Below are 22,315 nucleotides of genomic sequence, written 5' to 3' on the forward strand. Positions count from 1 at the left end.
CATCAGTGAGAAATCCAAAGTACTCTTGAACTACTGAGTGAATTGACCACCTGTGGATGTGTACCTTCGACCAAAGTAGACTGTACCATGGCTGAGGACTATTCAAAATGCCCTTCTCTGCCCATCAGCATCACTTTCTGTCTTGCTTGGGTTCAGCTTCAGCCAGCTGTTGTTCATCCAGGAGCTGATCTCATCCACCCTTTGGGCCATCTTGGTGGCAGTGGTGTGGCTGTATATTTTGAATGATAGGTAGAGCTCTGTGTCAACTGCATAATGCTGGCACTTGACTCCATGTGATCTGAACAGTTCCCCTAGTACTTACATCTATATGCTGAAAAGGACCAGAGAGAGAATTGATCCTTGTGGATTCTAAATTAACTGCAATCACTCACAAAAAGTCCTGAGAATAACTCAACAAAAGCCTTAGCTCAATACACAGTAGTGCTAACTGGCTCCCCTCTCCCATAGTTTGTTAGGATGTATAAAGGATGGGACAGAAAGCTATACTGACGTTTTAATGCCATTGTATAAATTGATGGCAATACATGTGAAATACTATATTTAGTTCTGTCCAAGTCATTAAAAAAAAAAAGCTGTAAATTCAAGGGAGACAGATTGCAGGTATTTTCATATACAATTTTCTTACATTCCATATTAATTTTAAGAAGCTACAGGAGCAAACCATGCAAAATAGCTTCTCTAGCTTCCTCTCATAATTATTGTAAAATGTGGTTTGTTTCTATAAGCCAGCACAATACATTTTGTATTACTTAAAAAGCATGGGGGTTGTATCTGAAGCCTGGTCTACACTAGGCGTTTAAATCGGTTTTAGGAGCGTAAAACCGATTTAACGCCACAACCGTCCACATTAGGAGGCACCTTATATTGATTTTAATGGCTCTTTAAACCGGTTTCTGTACTCCTCCCTAACGAGAGGAGTAACGCTAGTATCGGTATTACCATATCGGATTAGGGTTAGTGTGTCCGCTGATCGACGGTATTGGCCTCCGGGCGGTATCCCACAGTGCACTAGTGACCGCTCTGGACAGCATTCTGAACTCGGATGCACTGGCCAGGTAGACAGGAAAAGCCCCGCGAAGTTTTGAAATTCATTTCTTGCTTCCCCAGCGTGGAGAGCACAGGTGACCACGCACAGCTCATCAGCACAGTTAACAATGCAGTCTCCTGAGAATCGTAAAAGAGCCCCAGCATGGACTGCATGGGAGGTACTGGATCTGATCGCTATCTGGGGAGAGGATTCAGTGCTAACAGAACTGCGTTCCAAAAGACGAAATGAAAAAGTATTTGAAAGAATTTCTAAGGCTATGACGGATAAAGGCCACAGCAGGGACTCAGTGCAGTGCAGAGTGAAAGTTAAGGAGCTCAGACAAGCCTACCAGAAAACCAAAGAAGCAAACGGAAGGTCCGGGGCAGGTCGAAAAACATGCCGCTTCTATGCTGAGCTGCATGCAATTTTAGGGGGCTGCGCCACAAGTACCCCACCCCTGATCGTGGATTCCGAGGTGGGGGTTGTAATCTCTGCCATGGCTGAGGATTATGCAGACGGGGAAGATGAAGATGAAGAAGAGGAGGAAGACCTAGCAGAGAGCACACAGCACTCCGTGAGCCCCAGCAGCCAGGAGCTTTTTATCACCCTGACGGAATTACCGTCCTCCCAGCCCTCACAAGCCACTATCCCAGACAATGACGCCATGGAAGGGAGCTCTGGTGAGTGTACCTTTGCAAATAGCAAACATTGTTTTTTAAGCAAGCCTTTTTTAATGATTGATTTGCCCTGAGGACTTGGGATGCATTCGCAGACAGTATAGTTACTTAGAAAAGTTTGTTAACATGTCCGGGGATTGAGAGGAAATCCTCCAGGGACATCTCGATGAAGCGCTCCTGTAGGTACTCCAGAAGCCTTTGCAGAAGGTTTCTGGGCAAGGCAGCCTTGTTCCGCCCACCATGGTAGGCCACTTTACCACGCCATGCATGTAGCAAGTAATCAGGTATCATTGCGTGGCAAAGCATAGCAGCGTATGGTCCCGGTGACTGCTGGCATTCAAGAAGCATCCGCTCTTTATCTTGTTCTGTTATCCTCAGCAAAGTGATATCGTTCAGGATAACCTGGTTAAAAATCAGGAATTTAAGTAAGGGGGGGTGGCCATTTTTCTACTGGGTTCGTGGACTGCAGCAGCTTAAAAAAAAAAACTTTCCTGCACGTAGCGAAGCGGGGGGAGGGGAGGAGTGAAATGCCGATGATCTTTTCTGTGTTTGGTCACCGGCGATCTTCCCCAAGCTACCAGCCACGCAGTGGGTGGGGGGGTGGGAAGGTTGTTGATTAGCAGGGAGCTAGCGTGGTATTAACCATGCGTTGGAGGGGAGGGGGTAAATCACTACAGAAGCCGAAAGACAGTGGCTTACCATGGCCGCATGCAAGCTGAATTCTGATGCCTGGACCTGTGTCTGTGAGATCTGTAACTCCAGAGCTGCAAGCACTCACTATTAAGATGAAAAATGCGACCTTGTAGGGAAATCACATGTGCTAGGTGAATAGTGCTGTTCACTGTGAAAGAGTATAACCATTGTTCTGTAAAATGTATCTTTCTAAATATTTATCTCCCCCATGCAGCTGCAAATTTTTCAACCATCCCTCCTCCATCCCAAAGGCTAGCACAGATAAGGCGGAGGAAAAAGAAGACGCGAGATGAGATGTTCTCGGATATTATGGAAGTTACACGCAATGAAAGAGCTCATCTGAATGAGTGGAAGGACGTGGTATCAAATTACAGGAAAGAGGCCAGTGAACGTGAGGACAGGAGGGATGAACGTGAGGACAGGAGGGACAACCGAGATGAGAGGTGGCGGCAGGAAGACCGGCAGGAAAATCAGCGGTGGCGGCAGGAAGATCAGCGGTGGCGGGATGCAACTCTGGGGCTGCTGCGTGATCAAACTGACATGCTCCGGTGTCTTGTGGAGCTTCAGGAACGGCAGCAGGATCACAGAGTGCCGCTGCAGCCCCTGTATAACCACCCTCAACCCTCACCATGTTCCACATCCTCCTCACCCAGACTTGTAAGAACACGTGGGGGGAGGCTCCGTGCACCCGCCCACTCCACCCCCGTGGACAGCCCAACCAGAAGGATGTCGTTACTGTGAATTTTTTTTAATGGCCTTCTCCATCCCTCCTATCCTCCTCCCAAACCACACCCTTACTTCTCTCCCTCTTTTTATAATGAATCAATAAAGAATTCATGCTTTTTAAATGAGAGTGACTTTATTTGCATAAGTAAGCTGTACTCGAAGGGGGAGGGGGAGTTGCTTACAGGGACTGAGTCAATCAAGGGGGTTGGGTGTTCATCAACAAACACAGCAGTCACACTGTACCCTGGCCATTGATGAAGCTCGTTTTCAAAGCTTCTCTGATGCGCACCGCTTCCTGGTGTGCTCTTCTAATCTCCCTGGTGTCTGGCTGCGCGTAATCAGCGGCCAGGTGATTTGCCTGAGCCTCCCACCCCGCCATAAAGGTCTCCCCCTTACTCTCACAGAGATTGTGGAGAATACAGCAAGCAGTAATAACATAGGGGACATTGGTTTGGCTGAGGTCTGAGCGAGTCAGTAATGTCCGCCAGCGCGCCTTTAAACGGCCAAATGCACATTCCACCACCATTCTGCACTTGCTCAGCCTGTAATTGAACAGATCCTGACCACTGTCCAGGCTGCCTGTGTATGGCTTCATGAGCCATGGCATCAAGGGGTAGGCTGGGTCCCCCAGGATAACGACAGGCATTTCAACATCCCCAACTGTTATTTTCTGGTCTGGGAAGTAATTCCCTTGCTGCAGCCGTTTAAACAGAGTAGTGCTTCTGAAGACGCGAGCGTCATGAACCCTCCCTGGCCATCCCACGTGGATGTTTGTGAAACGTCCCTTGTGATCTACCAGTGCTTGCAGCACCATTGAAAAGTACCCCTTCCGGTTTATGTACTGGGTGCCCTGGCGCTGCGGTGCCAAGATAGGGATATGGGTTCCATCTATCGCCCCCCCCACAGTTAGGGAATCCCAGTGCAGCAAAGCCATCCACTATGGCCTGCACGTTTCCCAGAGTCACAACCTTTCGTAGCAGCAGCTTAGTGATTGCTTTGGCTACTTGCATCACAGCAGCCCCCACAGTAGATTTTCCAACTCCAAATTGATTCCCGACTGACCGGTAGCTGTCTGGCGTTGCAAGCTTCCACAGGGCTATCGCCACTCGCTTCTCTACTGTGAGGGCTGCTCTCATCTTGGTATTATGGCGTTTCAGGGCAGGGGCAAGCAAGTCACAAAGTTCCATGAAAGTGCCCTTACGCATGCGAAAGTTTCGCTGCCACTGGGAATCGTCCCACACCTGCAACACAATGCGGTCCCACCAGTCAGTGCTTGTTTCCCGGGCCCAAAATCGGCGTTCAATGGATAGAATCTGCCCCATTACCATCAGGATCTCCAAAGCGCAGGGGCCCGCGGTTTGAGAGAATTCTGTGTCTACGTCCTCATCACTGTCATCGCCGCGCTGCCGTATCCGCCTCCTCCTCGCCTCGGATTGAAGGTCCTGGTTCACCATAGACTGCACGAGAGTGCGCGAGGTGTTTAAAACATTCACGATTGCGGTATTGAGCTGAGCAGGGTCCATGCTTGCTGTGCTATGGCGTCTGCACAGTTCACCTAGCAAAAAAGGCGCGAAACGGTTGTCTGCTGCTCAGGGAGGGAGGGGTGAGGCTGTACCCAGAACCACCCGCGACAATGATTTTTGCCCCATCAGGCACTGGGATCTCAATCCGGAAATGCCAAGGGGCGGGGGAGGCTGCGGGAACTATGGGATAGCTACGGGATAGCTACTCACAGTGCAACGCTCCAGAAATCGACGCTAGCCTCGGACCATGGACGCACACCACCAATTTAATGTGTTTAGTGTGGCCGCGCTCACTCGATTTTATAAAATCTGTTTTACAAAACCGGTTTATGCAAATTCGGAATAGTCCCGTAGTGTAGACGTACCCATATAGTGCTAAACCCTGATAAACTGAAATCTGGTTAACCAAAAGGCAGGTTATATCTCCCAGCGTTACACATGTTGCAGGCCTACAGGCATGGAACTTCAGGCTTCAATTCCAGAATCAGTCTCAGGCTTCCTGTGTAACCTTGTGCAAGTCATTTAATATCTATTCAGGCACGACTGTGATCAAGGGTACACTTAAGAAAATTAGGATAAGACAGGCATGGTTATCCAGAAGACTTCTTGCTGGATTAATGGATTCCCTGTGCCAAATATAAATTACAAACTGTTGAAAAACACAGAACACAGATATTAAGTATTACAAGCCTTGCTAAATTAATTCTGAAAAGTGGAGACAATGTAAAGTGCAGTGTTATTAACAGAAGTGGTATACTACATTAAGGGGCTCATTTTAGGAGAAAAGTCAGTCAGAGTTTAAGGCCAAAAGGGCCCTTAGATCATCTAGTCCAATGGTCCCCAAACTTTTCAGGGTCACACTGCTTCTTGCCCCATCCACGCCCCCCCCCACTGCGCTAGCCAGGAGGGGGGGATGCAGCTCCAAGGGTGGGGGGGGGACTGCAGACAGATGTGAGGGGGCTGAAGCTGGGGCAGGAATGGAGGCGCAGCTGGGTCATGGTGAGGGCCAGCAGTGGTGTATATAAGGCTGACAGTTAGCAGAGTGAGTGTAGTGGGTTTGAGGCTTTGTGGAAGAACAAAAGCCACCTGAGGAGAAGAACAAATAGTCCCGGAAAAAGCAGCAGAACTCTAAAGGTTACCACGGTAACAGCTTTCATAGTAGCTCAATCAAGCAGCTACCTGGAGGAGCAGCAGCAACTGAACCTTCTAGAAGGCAGCAGCTTTAAGGCTGCTATGCCACCGGAAGACAGCTACCTGTAAAGTCAGCCACCAGCAGTTCCGAGACACACAGCCACAGTGACCTTCAGAAATAACAGCAACCACCATCTCCGGCACCGGCACCACTGAGACAGAGCAGAAGGACCTAAGATGAGTCAGAGGGATTTTGGTGTGAGTCTAATTTTAGGGGGGGGGGGGTTGTTTTTTTTAAAAGAGTGCCTGGGTGTGTCTGTTAATAAAGTTGAATGCCTGCTCCTGAATGAGATCTCCTGTACCCAGCCTGAAACCACTTGGCCAGTGCTCACAGGATGTTAAATAAATATTAAATGTTAAATATTAAATGCTAAATGTTTAGTGTTAAATGTTAAGGTTTGTGTTAAGTACGGTAAATTTTTTTTCAATCTGTGACATAATGGTTTATTGTATGTGCATATAGTGGCTGCGTATACTGCATTGTATTAAGTATGGTATTAGATTGTGACATTAACACTAAAGCCTTTGTGTATGCAGGATCTTTATATGCTTATTACATTGGAACTACTGTATTCTTGGTATGTGTTAGATATTTTATGCAGTCTCTCTCTTATTTTGCTGCATCGCTTTATTGTACAATTCTTAAATGTAATTCTATTGTGTTTTATTAAATCCTATGCATCTTTTCTTCCTTTATTAAAATGACTAATTTTTAAAATTTCTTTTAAATAAATAATCCTTATGTTTTCAAAGAATGTCTGCTTGTGTGTGTGTCAATCCTTGAGCGGAAGGCTGTATCTGTGTCCTTTCAGGTGTTAGCAAGGCTAGCTTGCTCTGGGGAGCCCTCTGCAGATCCGAGATAAGTTCCCTGATAACAACCTGGCAATTCCTTTAAGGCGGGCCACAACCTTGTTATCCTTTTGTTACATCAGAAGTGCTATTGTAGGCTGGGGCTCCGTTCCTAGCCTGGGGTCAAGGCTGGGGACTGGGTCAGATACGAGGTCAGGGCCAGAGCAGAGCTGGGGCTCCCTCCCTGCCCCCCAGTGTGGGCCGGCCCAGGGCCACCAAACACCCCTGAACATTTCTTCATGCCCCAGAATTTGGGGACCTCTGATCAAGTTTGACCTCCTGTATATCTCAGCCCACCAACATCACTCAGCACCCGCACACACAACCCACCCACCCATAGTTGCATGATGAGCAATTTCCAACTCTTTCAGCACAAAAAGACCTATGGATTCTCTTGAATGTTTATCTCAAACCCAACACTAATTTCTGCCATTGGTCACAAAGCATCCTGAATGCAACAAATGTGAAAGAAGTTATTTCTCCATTTTTAAAAATTCACACTGTTAATCTTCAGACCTACAAACTGAACTGGGATAGTTCAAGCCTAGCACAGAAGTGTAGCATAAATGTTAAAAGGAAGTAAGAGGATTGGAGCCACATAGCGGCTTTGTCTACACTACAGACCTTACAGTGGCACAGCTGTGCCGCTGCACTGCTGTAAGGTGTCCCATGTAGCTGCTCTATGCTAATAGAACAGAGCTCTCCCATAATTAAACCACAGCTAACAAGTGATGGTAATTCACTCCGGCACTTTTGTCAGCTGGGGTATTTTTTTCCCACACCCCCAACCAGGGGTGGCTCCAGGCACCAATGTACCAAGCGCGTACCTGGGGCGGCAAGCCACGGGGGTCGGCCTGCTGGTTGCCATGAGGGCAGCAGACAGGCTGCCTTCGGCGGCATGCCTGCGGGAGGTCCGCTGGTAACGCGGATTCGGCGGCATGCCTGCGGGAGATCCTCTGATCCTGCGGTTTCGGCGGCAATTCAGTACGCTGAAGGTGCGGGACTGGTGGATCTCCCACAGGCATGCCGCCGAATCCGTGTTACCAGTGGACCTCCCGCAGGCATGCTGCCGAAAGCCGCCTGACTGCCGTGCTTGGGGCAGCAAAATACATAGAGCCGCCCCTGCCCCCAACCAAGAAAAGTTTTACCAACAAAAGTGCTAACATAGACAAATCCTGGGGGAGTGTTACATAAGAAAACAAACATGCCATATGCAAAGCATTATTTTTCTTTAATTATCAACAAAAAACAAGCAACTTTAAGCATTTTGTCTGCAACTGAATTTGAGTCTTATCTAAGCCGTCTGAAAATTTTCCAGAATACAAGCACTACCTAATTTCACAGTACTGGAACACCTATCATAAAGACAACAACTAATGGGATGAACGGCTATCATAATTTGAAGTTAAAAGAAAGTTTTGTCATTTCACAAGCTTCGTAAGTAACTGCACTTAAAACAGGTATGGTTTGTCAAAAAATATTGTTCAAGCAGAAAAGATTAACACCCAAAGACTTACGATAAAATATCACAAAGAATATATATATATATATATATATATATATATACACACACACACACACACACAAAAATATATATTTAAGTATGAGTATTGGTTCAACACATTTCTGTTTCTTAAATAGTCACAAAGGTGTCTTTACTGATGAAAGGCTTCTAAGCGTATTCTGTTTGGATCCTCTGGATGTCTCAGTGCAATTCCATACCGCAGCAGCAGTTCAACATAAGGTGGCCAGAACGAGTCATTGATTGTCAAATATGGTTCATGTGGTGTACTCATTAATTTGTTTATAAGACGCTGGAAGATCAAGAAAATGAGATTCAAAATATGCATAAAATAGGTTGATTTTTATCTATTTTAATCAAGAAAAGGTGAACACATTGATGTCATAAGAATTGCTTACCTAAAAGATACAAAGCCTGTTCCAAATAGAAATTATTCATTAAAGAATGTTTAATTGATCTTTTAAAGTATGAAATTGTTGAATATAAAATTAAAGTTGATTATCTTCCCTTATTCAACAATATTCTAATTTCCCCACAATAAAACAAAAGCATATATTGGATTTAGGTATGTATATAGTTATGCAAGCCATTCAATCAAAAGATAATGGAATGTAACTGCAATTTATTTGTTATTTAAAATAAAAGCCCACAAAGACAATGTAGCAATTTAAGATTTAGTATCTGTTTAACAGGCTTCCAAAGTTGAGAGAAAGTTAAGCAAAAAAGTTATGTTCTTATGTTAAATCTTCATTTTAGATATTTTCTCTCTCATACCCACCAACAGATACCGCCTCTCTCTCATTTCACTGCAATATAACTCCCCAAGTGATCTCTTTTGCCAACAAAGGCTCCTTCTCCCTTGCCTTTCTTCAGACTTAAAACAATGGAATTTCCATTCTCTGACCATGAGCCAAGAAACTGCTTTCTGAGTCGCAAAAGGTTCTATTTTTGGCTTTCGGCTCCCCTCTTCCAGTCATCTTCTATTTACTTTTAACCTTAGCTACTAATTTTACTAATTTTAGCTAGATACATATCTTTTCATATTTTTAATGCTTTGTCATCTCCTTGCTATCTATTCCACTTGTTTGTCTTGAGCAAGTGAATCAACGTATTAATCAACTTCCTTCAGTTATGTATCTCAAACAAATCCCTCCACCCCTCCCAAAGCAAGATAAGTACCCACAAACAATTCCATCTTTTTTTTCCTCCTTGACCTAGACTTCGCATTTGACTCTACTGTCTGCAATCTGAACATCAGCCTGGTGTCTCTGTTCCTGTTCTTAGAGCCTCATATATTTGTAAATCTGCCTACTGCCATCTTCACAATATTGTCTGTGAACACCACTGCCTTGACAGCCATGTCAGCCTAAATCCGACCCAGGCTTTCATCTCTACTCACCTTAGCCATTGCAACTCCCTTCTTTATGGCTTCTACAAGTTCTAGCTCTCCAGACTTTAGCATATACACAAAATGTTTCTGCCTGCCTTCTTCCCAATACAAAGATACATCATAATCTTCATCTCCAAATACCCTCATCGATGACTCATTCATTTTATATTCACATCAAAATTGCCTTCCTTCTTTCAAAACACTCCACTGATTTGCTCCAGCCTATCTACCAAAATGTTTGCTCTGTACTTCCCTGCCCCGTATCTTCTATTCATCTCTCACAATATTAATTCATGATCTTTCATAAACTGTTGCTCAGGAGACTTTTCAGCAACACCCATATTCTGAAATAACCTTTACCATCACTCTCTTTCTCTACTGCTTTTATTTAAATTATTTATACTTGTTTTTGTACCATAAGCATCATGTTAGTTCTTCTTCTTAAGTTATTTTTCAAAATAATTCTTAGTTTAACATGAGTGGGAATCATCACTGAAGAGATTTGAAGGAGGAATGTTACACTGTGCATAGAAACATGCAATATCCCTAGAGTATGAAGCAGCACAAGAAAACTTACTGAGGCACTTCTGATAAAAATTTACAAAGGGAATTTAAGGGAACAGGAATTGGCAGATCACATGTTCCTACAGGGGGAGTAATGGAACACATAAGCAGGAGTTTATGCAAAGTTGCTATACAAAATGAAGTTAAATCCAAACATAAAATACAATGTAACACTTATAGGAGTGTCTAAGAATGGCTGCCACAGTGGACTGTGGGTTTAACTACTTTTTATTTTTTTTATTTATACCTATTCTTTGCCATGGTAATATATGTGATTCCAATTAAATAGTTGTCACTACTGGTATTGTACCTCTATAGCAGAAAATATATACAGTAAGAAACAGTTACTTGCTGTAAGTGTGGTTCTTCAGGATGTGATGCAGACATGGATGCAGACCGTATTCCACTCAGCTGTGTGCATACCAGCACACCAGAGCTGCAGAAACTTGCAAAGCAGTACCTGGAGTTAGGTGGCACTCATGCCTTGTGGCTGTAACACCTCCCCTGGCTACATTAGGGGGCACCACCACAACCCTCTCTCAGTTCCTTCACACCGAATGCCCAGAATCAAGACTCCGATGCAAAGGGGACAGAGGGTGGTTTGTGGAATACACATTTGCATCACATCTAGAAGAACCACATTTACAGTCAGTAACCATTTCTTTTTCTTTGAGTAAACGTAGCTGTGTATTCCTCTTAGGTGACTCACAAAAACAGTCCTCCCCAGGAGGCAATGCTCAAAGTCTACCTAAACAAGGACTGCAGGACCATTCTACCAAAGCTTGCCTCAAGCCTGGAAGATGCAGTTATGGTGTAATGGTTCGCAAATGTATGCATCAATGACCATGTAGCAGCCATGCAAATGTCCAATATGGAAACGTCACTCAGGAATGCTATGAACGTTGCTTGCACTCTTGTAGAATGAGCTCAGACCCACTGATGGGGATTAGCTGGAGCTGTTTCATATGCAATCTTGATGCATGATGTTGTTATCTATTTGGAGATCATCTGTGAAGAGACCGCTTGACCCTTCATGCATTCTGCACATTACACAAACGAAGGAGGTTAAGCACAAACCGGTTTAGGCCTGCCCGGATAAGAGGCTAGACATGGCCTGACATCTAATGTAGGGAGACACTGCTCCTCCAGAGATGAATGCTGCTTAGGAAAGAATGCAGGTATCATAGAATCATAGAATCTCAGGGTTGGAAGGGACCTCAGGAGGTCATCTAGTCCAACCCCCTGCTCAAAGCAGGACCAAACCCAACTAAATCATCCCAGCCAGGGCTTTGTCAAGCCTGACCTTAAAAACCTCTAAGGAAGGAGATTCCACTACCTCCCTAGGTAACCCATTCCAGTTCTTCACCACCCTACTAGTGAAAAAGTTTTTCCTAATATCCAACCTAAACCTCCCCCTCTGCAACTTGAGACCATTACTCCTTGTTCTGTCATCTTCTACCACTGAGAACAGTCTAGATCCATCCTCTTTGGAACCCCCTTTCAGGTAGTTGAAAGCAGCTATCAAATCCCCCCTCATTCTTCTCTTCTGCAGACTAAACAATCCCAGTTCCCTCAGCCTCTCCTCATAAGTCATGTGCTCCAGCCCCCTAATCATTTTTGTTGCCCTCCGCTGGACTCTCTCCAATTTATCCACATCCTTCTTGTAGTGTGGGGCCCAAAACTGGACACAGTACTCCAAATGAGGCCTCACCAGTGCTGAGTAGAGGGGGATGATCACATCCCTTGATCTGCTGGAAATGCCCCTACTTATACAACCCAAAATGCCATTAGCCTTCTTGGCAACAAGGGCACACTGTTGACTCATATTCAGCTTTTCGTCCACCGTAACCCCTAGGTCCTTTTCTGCAGAACTGCTACCCAGCCATTCGGTCCCTAGTCTGTAGCAGTGCATGGGATTCTTCCGTCCTAAGTGCAGGACTCTGCACTTGTCCTTGTTGAACCTCATCATATTTCTTTTGGCCCAATCCTCTAATTTGTCTAGGTCCCTCTGTATCCTATCCCTACCCTCCAGCGTATCAACCACTCCTCCCAGTTTAGTGTCATCTGCAAACTTGCTAAGGGTGCAGTCCACACCATCCTCCAGATCGTTAATGAAGATATTGAACAAAACCGGCCCCAGCACCGACCCTTGGGGCACTCCACTTGATACCGGCTGCCATCTAGACATGGAACCATTGATCACTACCCGTTGAGCCCGACCATCTAGCCAGTTTTCTATCCACCTTACCGTCCATTCATCCAGCCCAGACTTCTTTAACTTGCTGGCAAGAATACTGTGGGAGACTGTATCAAAAGCTTTGCTAAAATCCAGAAATAGTACATCCACTGCTTTCCCCTCATCCACAGAGCCGGTTATCTCGTCATAGAAGGCAATTAGGTTAGTCAGGCATGACTTGCCCTTGGTGAATCCATGCTGACTGTTCCTGATCACTTTCCCCTCCTTTAAGTGGTTCAGGATTGATTCCTTGAGGACCTGTTCCATGATTTTTCCAGGGACTGAGGTGAGACTGACTGGCCTGTAGTTCCCTGGATCTTCCTTCTTCCCTTTTTTAAAGATGGGCACTACATTAGCTTTTTTCCAGTCATCCGGGACCTCCCCCGATCGCCATGATTTTTCAAAGATAATGGCCAATGGCTCTGCAATCTCATCGGCCAACTCCTTTAGCACCCTCGGATGCAGCGCATCCGGCCCCATGGACTTGTGCTCGTCTAGCTTTCCTAAATAGCCCCGAACTACTTCTTTCTCCACTGAGAGCTGGTCACCTCCTCCCCATACCGTGCTGCAGAGTGCAGCTGTCTGGGAGCTGACCTTGTCTGTGAAGACAGAGGCAAAAAAAGCATTGAGTACACTAGCTTTCTCCACATCCTCTGTCACTAGGTTCCCTCCCTCATTCAGCAAGGGGCCCACACTTTCCTTGACTTTCTTCCTGTTGCTAACATACCTAAAGAAACCCTTCTTGTTACTCCTAACATCTCCGGCTAGCTGCAACTCCAAGTGTGATTTGGCCTTCCTGATTTCACACCTGCATGCCTGAACAATACTTTTATACTCCTCCCTGGTTATTTGTCCAATCTTCCACTTCTTGTAAGCTGTTTTTTTGTGTTTAAGACGAGCAAGGTAAATATACCACCTGGTTCAAATGAAACTGAAAAACCACTTCAGACAAAAAATTTGGACGCAATAGTAAAGCCACTTTGTCTTTGGAGAATTGTATATATAAGGAGATTCTTTCCTCAGAGCCTGCAACTCTCACACACTCCTTGAAGATGTTATTGCTACCAGGAATGCAGTTTTCTGACACAAAAGCAGGAAGGGACAATATGTCAAGGGCTTGAACAGAGGTTCAATTAAGGCCGCTAGGACCATGTTAAGATCCTGTAGAGGAACCAGCTCTTAGTCCGGGGGGGTGTAGAAAAAGAAGCCCTTTTAAGAATCTGGCTATCATGGTTTTGGAGAAGACCGATCTTCCCTGAAAATGGGGGGATGAAATGCCAATATGATGAAATGCCAGATGCACTTTCAGTTAACTAAATGCAAGTCCCAATGACTAAAAGATGCAGCAGGTACTCCAAAATGTCCTGGATAGAGGACAGCATTGGCTGGATTCCACAAGCTAATGACCACACTGAAAATTGCTTCCATTTCACCACACAGGCCATTCTGGTGGAGGATTTTCTACTGTTAAGGAGGAGTTGTTGGACAGCCACTGAACATCACACTTCCTCCTCATTCAGCCATGTAGCAGCCATGTCATGAGATGAAGGGAGCTGAACTCAGGATGCAAGGTGAAGCCTTGGTTCTGAGTGAGCAAGTCAGGATGGGGAGGAAGCAGTATGGAAGGCTGAACAGATACTGAGAAAAGGTGGTAAAACCAGCACTGTCTTGGCCACGCTGGGGAAATGAGAATAAGCTTGGGCCAATCCACTACAAGCTTGAGAATGACCTGAGGTGATCAGCATCAGGGGAAAAGAAGAGGAGAGACGACTGCCAGCTGAGGAGGAAAGCTTTGGACGGGGAACCAGGACCGAGGCCCCCTCAAGAGCAAAAGGGACGACATTTCTTGTTGTCCCCTGTAGCAAACAGGTTGATCATTGGGATGCTCCAGGCTTTGAAGATAACCCAGAGGACACTTCTCTTCAGACCACTCATGACTCAGAGAAAAATACTTGTGAGGTGGTCCGGAGAGGATTCTTAACATCAGATAAGTGAACGGCTGTTGGAGTAATGTTCTCCTTAATGTAGAACTACCACAGTCTGATTGCCGCTAGGAAAAGTAAGCTGTAGTATGCTCCCCTTTTTGTTCATTCACATAATGTATCAAGGTGGTATTGTCAGTAAGTATGTGAACCACTGAGTCTCTGACACAGTCTCAAAGTGTGACCTGCCTTGTAAATGGCTCGAAGCTCCAACACGTTGATATGGGGTGATGTCTCCTTTTCTAACCACTGTCCCTGTACTTTTAGGAAGCCCAGGTGCACCCCTCCCGCCCAGCACATCTGTGAGGCATCCTGGTTGGTGAGGGCTGGACAAAGCGAATGCCTTGACAAACGTTCTCTGGATGCATCCATCACTGCAAGGAGGAAGTTGAGGAAGTGGAGGAAGGTGAGCCAGTCAGTCTGCCATCTGGTGAGCCAGATGATGAAGAGTAGGATGGGTAGACTTCCTGGAGACACATTTGAAGGGGGCAAAGGTGCAATCTTGCAAACTGAATCACCTGCGTGGAAGTGGACATGTGACCCAAGACCCTCAGACATGTCCGAACTGTCGTGGAAGCCTGAGACTGCAGACTGACGCAAAGATGGCGAACTGTCTGAAAAAAGTAGGTTAGCAGAAACACGTTCAATGTCATGAAATCTAGCAGAGCCCCAATGAACTTAATTTTTTGAGTGAGAGCCATGATTAACTTCCCCGTGTTGAGGATAAGACCCAGATGGTCGAGCAAGCGCAGTGTGGTGCTGACATGAGCACGAACTTCCTCTCTGGTTCCATCCCTCATAACCAGTCATCCCTTCCTCTTGAGCTACACCGTAACAATGGCCATGCATTTGGTAAAGTCCTGAGGGGGAAGGAGAAGAGAGGCCGAATGGAAGCATTGCATACTGAAAGTGGCGTTCCACCATGACAAATAGAAAGAACTTTCTGTGGCGTGGCAAAATCCACACATGAAAGTAGGCATCCTGAAGGTCCAAAGAAGCAAACCAGTCATTCTGAGACAATGTAGGAGAATGGTCCATAGAGTGGCCATTAGGAACTCATGTACCTGATATATTTGTTGAGGTTGCGAAGGTCAAGGGTGGGTCTTACACCTCCCTCCCTTGGTTTTGGATATCAGGAAGTATTGAGAGTAGAAGCCTTGACCTGATGTTCCTGCAGAACCTCCTCCGCTGTTCCCAAAACCAGAAGAGAGCAGACCTGTTTGAGGAGCAGAATCTCATGAGAGGGGTCCCTGAAGTGGAGGTGTGGAGGAACTGGATGGCATAACCTGATCTGATGGTGCTTAGGAAAGCAGGCCAGCCTGTCCCCAAACTGGGGAGGATGAGAGGGGAAGCAATGGCTGAAACAGTGCTCTGGAACAAGGAATCAAAATGGGTACTGGGAGGGCGTGTGGATTGGATGAACCCAGAGCCCAACTACTTTCTATCCCTCTTTCTGGGGTAGTCCCATTGCCAAGGAGAAGGAACAGGCTGGCCAAATGTATGCTGTAGATAATGCTGCTGCTGCTGTTGAATGCCATATTGGTGCCTTTACACTGCCAGCATGTACACCTCCAAGGACTGAAGGGCTGCAGCATCTTGTCAGTTTTGTCTGACAACAGAATTTGGCAGTAGAACGGCAAATATTCAGTTGCTTGCTGGACATCAGGGGCAATGCCCAAATTCTGCAGCCAGGAAGCTCTCCTCTTGGTGACCGCAGAGGCCATCACCCTGGCTGAGGTGTCTGCGAGGTCTAGTTAAGATGTCCTTGGAGTCTGCATCACCAAGCAGCCCTCAGTCACAAATGTCAGAAATTCTTCTTGCAAGACGCCGTGCAGCTCATCTGTGTACTCTGACATAGCTGTTCAGTGAACAAAATTGTACTTGGACAGCAAGGCTTGCTGGTTAGCAATTTGCATCTCCTTGGGTATGGACATAAACCTGCTCCGTCAGGTGCTGTGGTTCACCACAGTTGCAACTACGGAATTTGGGACCGGATGAGAATAAAACACCTCAAATTCCCATATGGGAATGAAATGGAGCTTTTCTATGTACTTAGCCCCAGGCAATACCAAAGCTGGCATGCTCCAGAGTGCCTTAGCTAGTTCAAGAAGCCTATAATTGAGAAGTATGGCGACTCTCCCAGGGGCAGATGGCAACAGGATATCCACTATTTGCGCGTGTTCTCTTGCAAGAACTCCACTTGAAAACTGATGGAAGCAACTACAAACCACAAAAGGACTTGCTATGCCTTATAATTCTCTGGTACGGAAGAGGAGAATGAGACAGGCTGCACAGAATCATCCAGAGATGAAGAGGAGGCCCTTAACTGAGCCAAAACCAGATTCTGTTCCAGGGCTGATAGACCGTGGCAGGATGACTCTGGAGGCTCCACAGGGAGGACCACAGATACCTGGGCCTGTGGCAGATCAACAGTCACTGCCAAAGCCCTGGCTGGAGATCTTGCCATCAAGCAAGATAAAGTGTAGGACCTCACCAACAAAGGAGTATCCCACAGATTCCATGGTGGCCACTAGCATGGATAAGGCATTGGTAGTCAGCCTCCATCCTGACCACGAGACGTGTACCAATCCATCAATTTCCCCTGAGGCTGGTCAGGTGATGGAGAGTGAGAGGATAACAACCTCGACTCAGATGCTGAGGAGCCTCAGGATCCCAGGGATAAGGACAGAGGAAAAACTAGAGAGAGCGAGTAACTGATCTGACTTGTCCATCCCCAGAACGAGGCAGGAAGCGGCGCTGCCAATGGAAGCGGTACCGTTGGTACCGACCATGCTGATGCCACATGCCAGAAGTGGTGTTGATCCTGAAGTCAGCAGTGATACCGGAGTGTCTGACAGTACCAACACTGAGCAGTGAAAGCCGCCATAGTGCCAACTGCAGTGGTGCTGAGGAGATTTCTGGTACCAAAGTCCCCTGTACCAATCCTGGCATTGGACCTGCTTCCATAACCTGTGGAAAGGGAACATTGGGCTGCAGTGCTGGACTCATCGGTACTGGACTCAACAGATGCTCAGTGGCCAGAACAAGAGTCAACAGTACAGTGTTTCTAGCCTCCTACTTGGTACCGCGGAAGGGTTAGAGGTATCTGCGCCATCCTATACACTAGCACCAACTTTGTGCTAGTTCCTGCTTTTCCTGGGGGAAGTGGAATAATTACCTGAGACCTGGAGTGGTTTTGATTGGTCTTATGCAACCTTCTCCTTGGCAGAGAAGACAGGGAACAACAGCTCCTCTGTTTCTTTGCAGAGGCACCTGTTCCGAAATGTGAAACGGCAGCACTCTTGGAACCCAAGGGCAATCTCCGACTTGATGAGGGCTTCAGTACCGAAGCAGGCCGCATGGCCTGTTCCAGCAGTTGCTGTTTCAGGAGAAAGTCCCGAGCCACTTGAGTCCATTTCTAACACTAACATAACTAACACTATGGTACTGCTAATTATATATTACAAGGGAAAAACTAAACTAATTGAGAGGTTGTGAGGTTAAGACCACACAGACCTCTGACTCCAGCCACGGAGGATAAGAAGGGACTAAGGAAGGATTGGGGCAGCGCTGCCTCGTGAAGCCAGGGGAGGTACTATGGCCACAAGGTGTGAGTGCCACCTCTCTATGGGTACTGGTAGGCAAGTTTCTCCTTCTCTGGTGCACTGGGCGCACACACACCTAAGTGAAATACATGGCTGCATCTACTCAGAGAAGACACTTTATAGCAGCCACATAAATTAAAAGCAATACATTGATAATTTTAAAAGATAAAGTAAACATGGATAAATTGTGGAAACATGGATGGGAATGGATACATTATTTGGTCCCAGTTCTGAATAGGAATAGCTTAGATTTACACAAACAATAAACCCTAAATTTGTGATCACAAAAGTAAAATGTGCCTCGTTTTGCATTTGTCTCTAAAACAACAGTTTTGACATTTAACAGGCACTGAAACTAGCACTAAATGGCTCAACAAAAACATAAAACAAAGATCAGTGACACTCCAAGTTTAGGCTAAGATCATTAAAATTAAAAATAAGTCTGAATTTCTGGAACTAGTTTATTCTTTCAAACAGAAATCAGACATCTGGGTCCTTTAGTACTATGCAGGTGTTTAAAATTAGTTAAGGGAATATGAAGAGTAATTTTAAGGTATAAGTTTTTTGAAATTATATTTCCACAAGACTTAACTCGTTTGGCTACTTTAATTTCTGATTTGCTTTCAAGCTATACCTAATTTGGCACTAAAAGGCATGCTGAGATACTTGAAGCATGTAACATGAAGTTGAAGTTAATGACATAAGTACAAAAACTCACAGTCTGCACTTTCAAGTAAAGCATAACAATGTCATAGTGACCGGATTTTAGCATCTAAACACCAGAATGTTATAATTCTGCAGGACTTCCCTCAGAACAACTGCTGTTCTTCATGGAGGTCTTGCTCACACAGACCCCTATAAAAAAAACAACCCTGTATTCCCAAATATTAAGTTTAGGATAGAGAAGTTGCTGTCATCCAAACGACCTTTTTAGCTCTATCAGATTTACGCCTTACAAATACATAATTTATTTGGGTTTTTACAAATTATAATAGCAGTGTCCATTCAATAATTGAGTATTCTTGGCAATTAAAAAAAAAAACCAAAACCTAAAAAAAAAATAAAAAACAGACCTATCAATTCCTATCGATCAAATCAAATAACCCAACAATATGAATATATTAGAAATTAATTGACTTGTTACTGCATTATATTTCAGAACTGTGTACATGCAAATAGTACAAAATATAAAAGTTAAACATTTTAGTTCAGGTTTTTTAACCAAACCATTTTAATATTATTTTCTAATATGAACCATTAAGTTAAGAGTTATAAAATCTGACTTAAAAATTAGTGACAATAAAGATGACTTACCTTTGACTTTGTATCTTAAAATTAGAAGTTTAAAAGCCTATAATTTTTCAATTCAAATTGTAGGATCATTTTGCTAAATTATGCTTACAATTTTAAAGAGTTTAGTACCAGAAAGTTACTTTGGGTGTCCTGGGGATTAAAAGAGGAAACCAGTAAGATTTTTTTGAACACTGTTTCTATCTTAGTTATTTTAATTATATTATCACACACTATCATTAATTTTGCTTATATGCTATTGCCAGTTTTGAGCATTGTAAGAAAAAAAAATGACATCACACACAAAACCATTTTACCTCTAAAATTTCATGTAATGTTACCAGTTGTACAGTTGGTTCTTCAGCTGGACTCTACAAAAGCAGCAAAAAAGATGTTCAAATTCTAACAGAGTCAGAAAATAACGTTAATTGATAAAGAAAAATTTCAGTGCAAATAATTCAGAGTAATGAATAAAATGATTTTTTAAATTTAAAAATGTTGTTGTCGTCATATTACAAAAGTTACATATTTTAATCCTATATTCAGCAACAAATTCAATGTAAACTCTAAACATAAATGAATGTTTCTCTTAAACTAAGTTAAAAATAAGATATGAAATGTTACATCTGTCAAGAATGGGATTCACATTTTATTAATTCAAACATCTTATTATTAAACATGCATGGGAGTATACAGTACTCATTCTGTGTCTAAGATTGGCAAGAAAAATCACAAGATCAATGCCTTTAAGTAAATTTTCTAAAGTTCTGGGCAAAGAGATGTAAACATGCGATTATTGCAAAACATTGTAATCTTGTTTTAAGAGTTCAGTCCATAGTGCCTTAATGTTTACTCTTAATTTATATTGCAATTTAATATTTGTTGGTTTAAGCCTCCAGAGGTTACCCAAATACATTTACTATGTTCAAGAAACAAAATTCAGTTTTGCCACAGGATTTTCTTTAAATGTTTTCCTTTTTTAATGTTATCATTTGAAACTGTCTTCATTTGTAACATAGAGCCAGTTCATGAGTCTTACAAGTTAAAGGATGGTCAGGATTTATTATAAACCCCAACTTTGGAGTGGAGGAAGAACTAGGTGATTTATAAAAATTGACATAGGGCCAAATCCTACCTCCTTCCTCCATGACTGTGGAGGGTCCCCAGACAGCAGCACTTCCGAGGCTCTGCTGCACCAGAGACCATGTTTGGTAAGGGCCACAAAGGGGTGAACACACATCCCGTTGTGCTACAGAGCCCTCCTCCATGGGTTCTCCTTGCACTATGGGAGCAGGGGACATGGAGACTATATTACTCTACGGGCTGCAGCAGCCTTCATGGAGTGGTTCTAAAGACACTCTGCCAGCCTTGGGTGACTTTTTCTTCTCACTTCTTCGGCTGGGCACTGGATTCAAGATTTGCCAGTAAAGCTAGAACTGGCATATGGAGTATCAGCATGGGAGACATTTTAAACAATTGTACAAAGAGAAATTATTAGTTTGCTACTTTTAAGTCCTAAGGATGTTAGCTCAAACATTACTTTAAAAGAAGTTTTTATACTTGCAAAATTAAAAAAAAAATAAAAAAAAAAGATTTGACTTTATTTTTGGTAGACCAATGGTGTTAAATGTTTACAGTTTCTTAAAATAGGTTCCGATTCTGCAGTGTGATAAATTTAACCAGCACCATACATTACATTACTTTTAAGCAAGATAGCCATCACCACATGGGAAAAAGTATATTTTTTCCTTTCCACAAGTACAATTTACATATAAAATATTTCTTGTAACGTGAACTTTCAGACTGCTTTGTGTGACAAAAAGGGTGCATCTTTCTTTTGAGACTGGAAAGTGAAGAAAATTAAGGCGGTTGCTTGAAGCAGTCTCAAGTGCCAAATTTGCAAAGCCAAATACAAATAGGGTGTCTCAGGTAGGACCATGAAAGCCTGTAGTGCATTTTAGGCCCATTTCTGTGAATGTTAGAGTAATAACAGCGGTACAAGCTGAAGTAACATTTAGTAACATCAACAGCCATAATTAGGTCTTACCTATTGGCTATATCCTTGGTCCTTTGCAAGCATTTCTGAAACCATTCCATGTTTTATTTTGCCATATTTGGCTTATTTTGTCAGTGGGGTTTGGGGTGCTGGATTCACCGCACAAGTCACAGGATGTGTGTTGCACTCCAACTGCCTCCATAGACCCTGATGGACTATATTACTGTGCTCTAGGTACCTGGAGTGCGCCAGCAGGGGCACAAAGAGCAGTTAGAATGCAACACACAGCCTGTGACTTGCTTGGTTGCAGTGTGCCAACCCATTCAAAATGGCCACAGCTTGCCTCCTAGCAGAATGACGCTCACTCTGCAGTCTGTGCATATGCCACAGGGGCAGGAATGCCCTCAGAAATTTCTCTTGTGGTATGCTGTGAGGGAGTCATCCTGCCCCCAGAGGATGGTGGGACACTGGATGCTGAAGTGGAGTTGTTGGCTGGACTGAAAGAAGGATTAGGTGGGTTTCAGAAAGCTGGGAAAGGGACTTGTTAGGGTGGAGTTGGGGGATAAGCGATAGGGATGAAGGGGACTGTTTGGTGGGGTTGGGGTAAAAAGGGAGTAGCTGCCCAGTGTCAGCTGGCTCATGGAGACGAGGCACCAATAACAGGTGTAGGCAGTGCTTGATGGGTGGTGGTTACTTACTGGTGCTGCAGCAACTGCTTGCAATGTCACATACCCAGAGGTGCCCATTCAGCCCCAGGTACTGGCAGTCATGCAGAGGGAGAAGTTGCAGGGATGCCAGCATGTCATCCCTGCCACACGCTGCTTGTGCTCTCAGCTGAGCTCCATGCTCCCTGTGGCGCTTGGTTACACAGCAGCCACTTTTTGGGCTCCTGGCAGACACACTGGTCTGGGAAGGTTTCCTCCTGCCAGGAGAGCTCACCCATGCAACTGAGGAGCTACCCTGCAAGCCTCTCCCAGCCCGACTGACAAAATGGTGGCACTCGACATGTGTACGGCCAGGCTG

General features: G+C 44.6%; 1 protein-coding gene and 1 long non-coding RNA gene across 4 annotated transcripts in view; one reads left to right on the plus strand and one right to left on the minus strand.

Moving 5' to 3' along the window:
• Positions 1–5,710: 5,710 nt before the first annotated feature.
• LOC123373326 overlaps positions 5,711–22,315 on the plus strand; it is a 48,084-nt gene continuing 31,479 nt past the window's right edge. The window contains exons 1-2 of the long non-coding RNA XR_006580661.1: positions 5,711–6,060; positions 10,364–10,367. This is a non-coding gene — a long non-coding RNA (uncharacterized LOC123373326). The remainder of the gene's footprint in view (positions 6,061–10,363; positions 10,368–22,315) is intronic.
• Positions 7,920–22,315, minus strand: part of CENPK (centromere protein K) — a 51,379-nt gene continuing 36,983 nt past the window's right edge. For 2 of the 3 annotated variants that reach the window (XM_045022296.1, XM_045022297.1), the window contains exons 10-11: positions 19,614–19,667; positions 7,920–8,521 (exon numbers count right to left, since the gene is read on the minus strand). In XM_045022296.1, coding sequence (XP_044878231.1) covers positions 8,363–8,521; positions 19,614–19,667 — 213 coding nt within the window. In that variant the 3' untranslated portion in view covers positions 7,920–8,362. Of the gene's footprint in view, positions 8,522–19,320; positions 19,450–19,613; positions 19,668–22,315 lie in introns of all 3 variants that reach the window. The other variant, XR_006580654.1, reaches the window with a different exon arrangement.

Source organism: Mauremys mutica, chromosome 6 (genome assembly GCF_020497125.1).
Source record: "Mauremys mutica isolate MM-2020 ecotype Southern chromosome 6, ASM2049712v1, whole genome shotgun sequence".
NCBI lineage: Eukaryota > Metazoa > Chordata > Testudines > Geoemydidae > Mauremys > Mauremys mutica.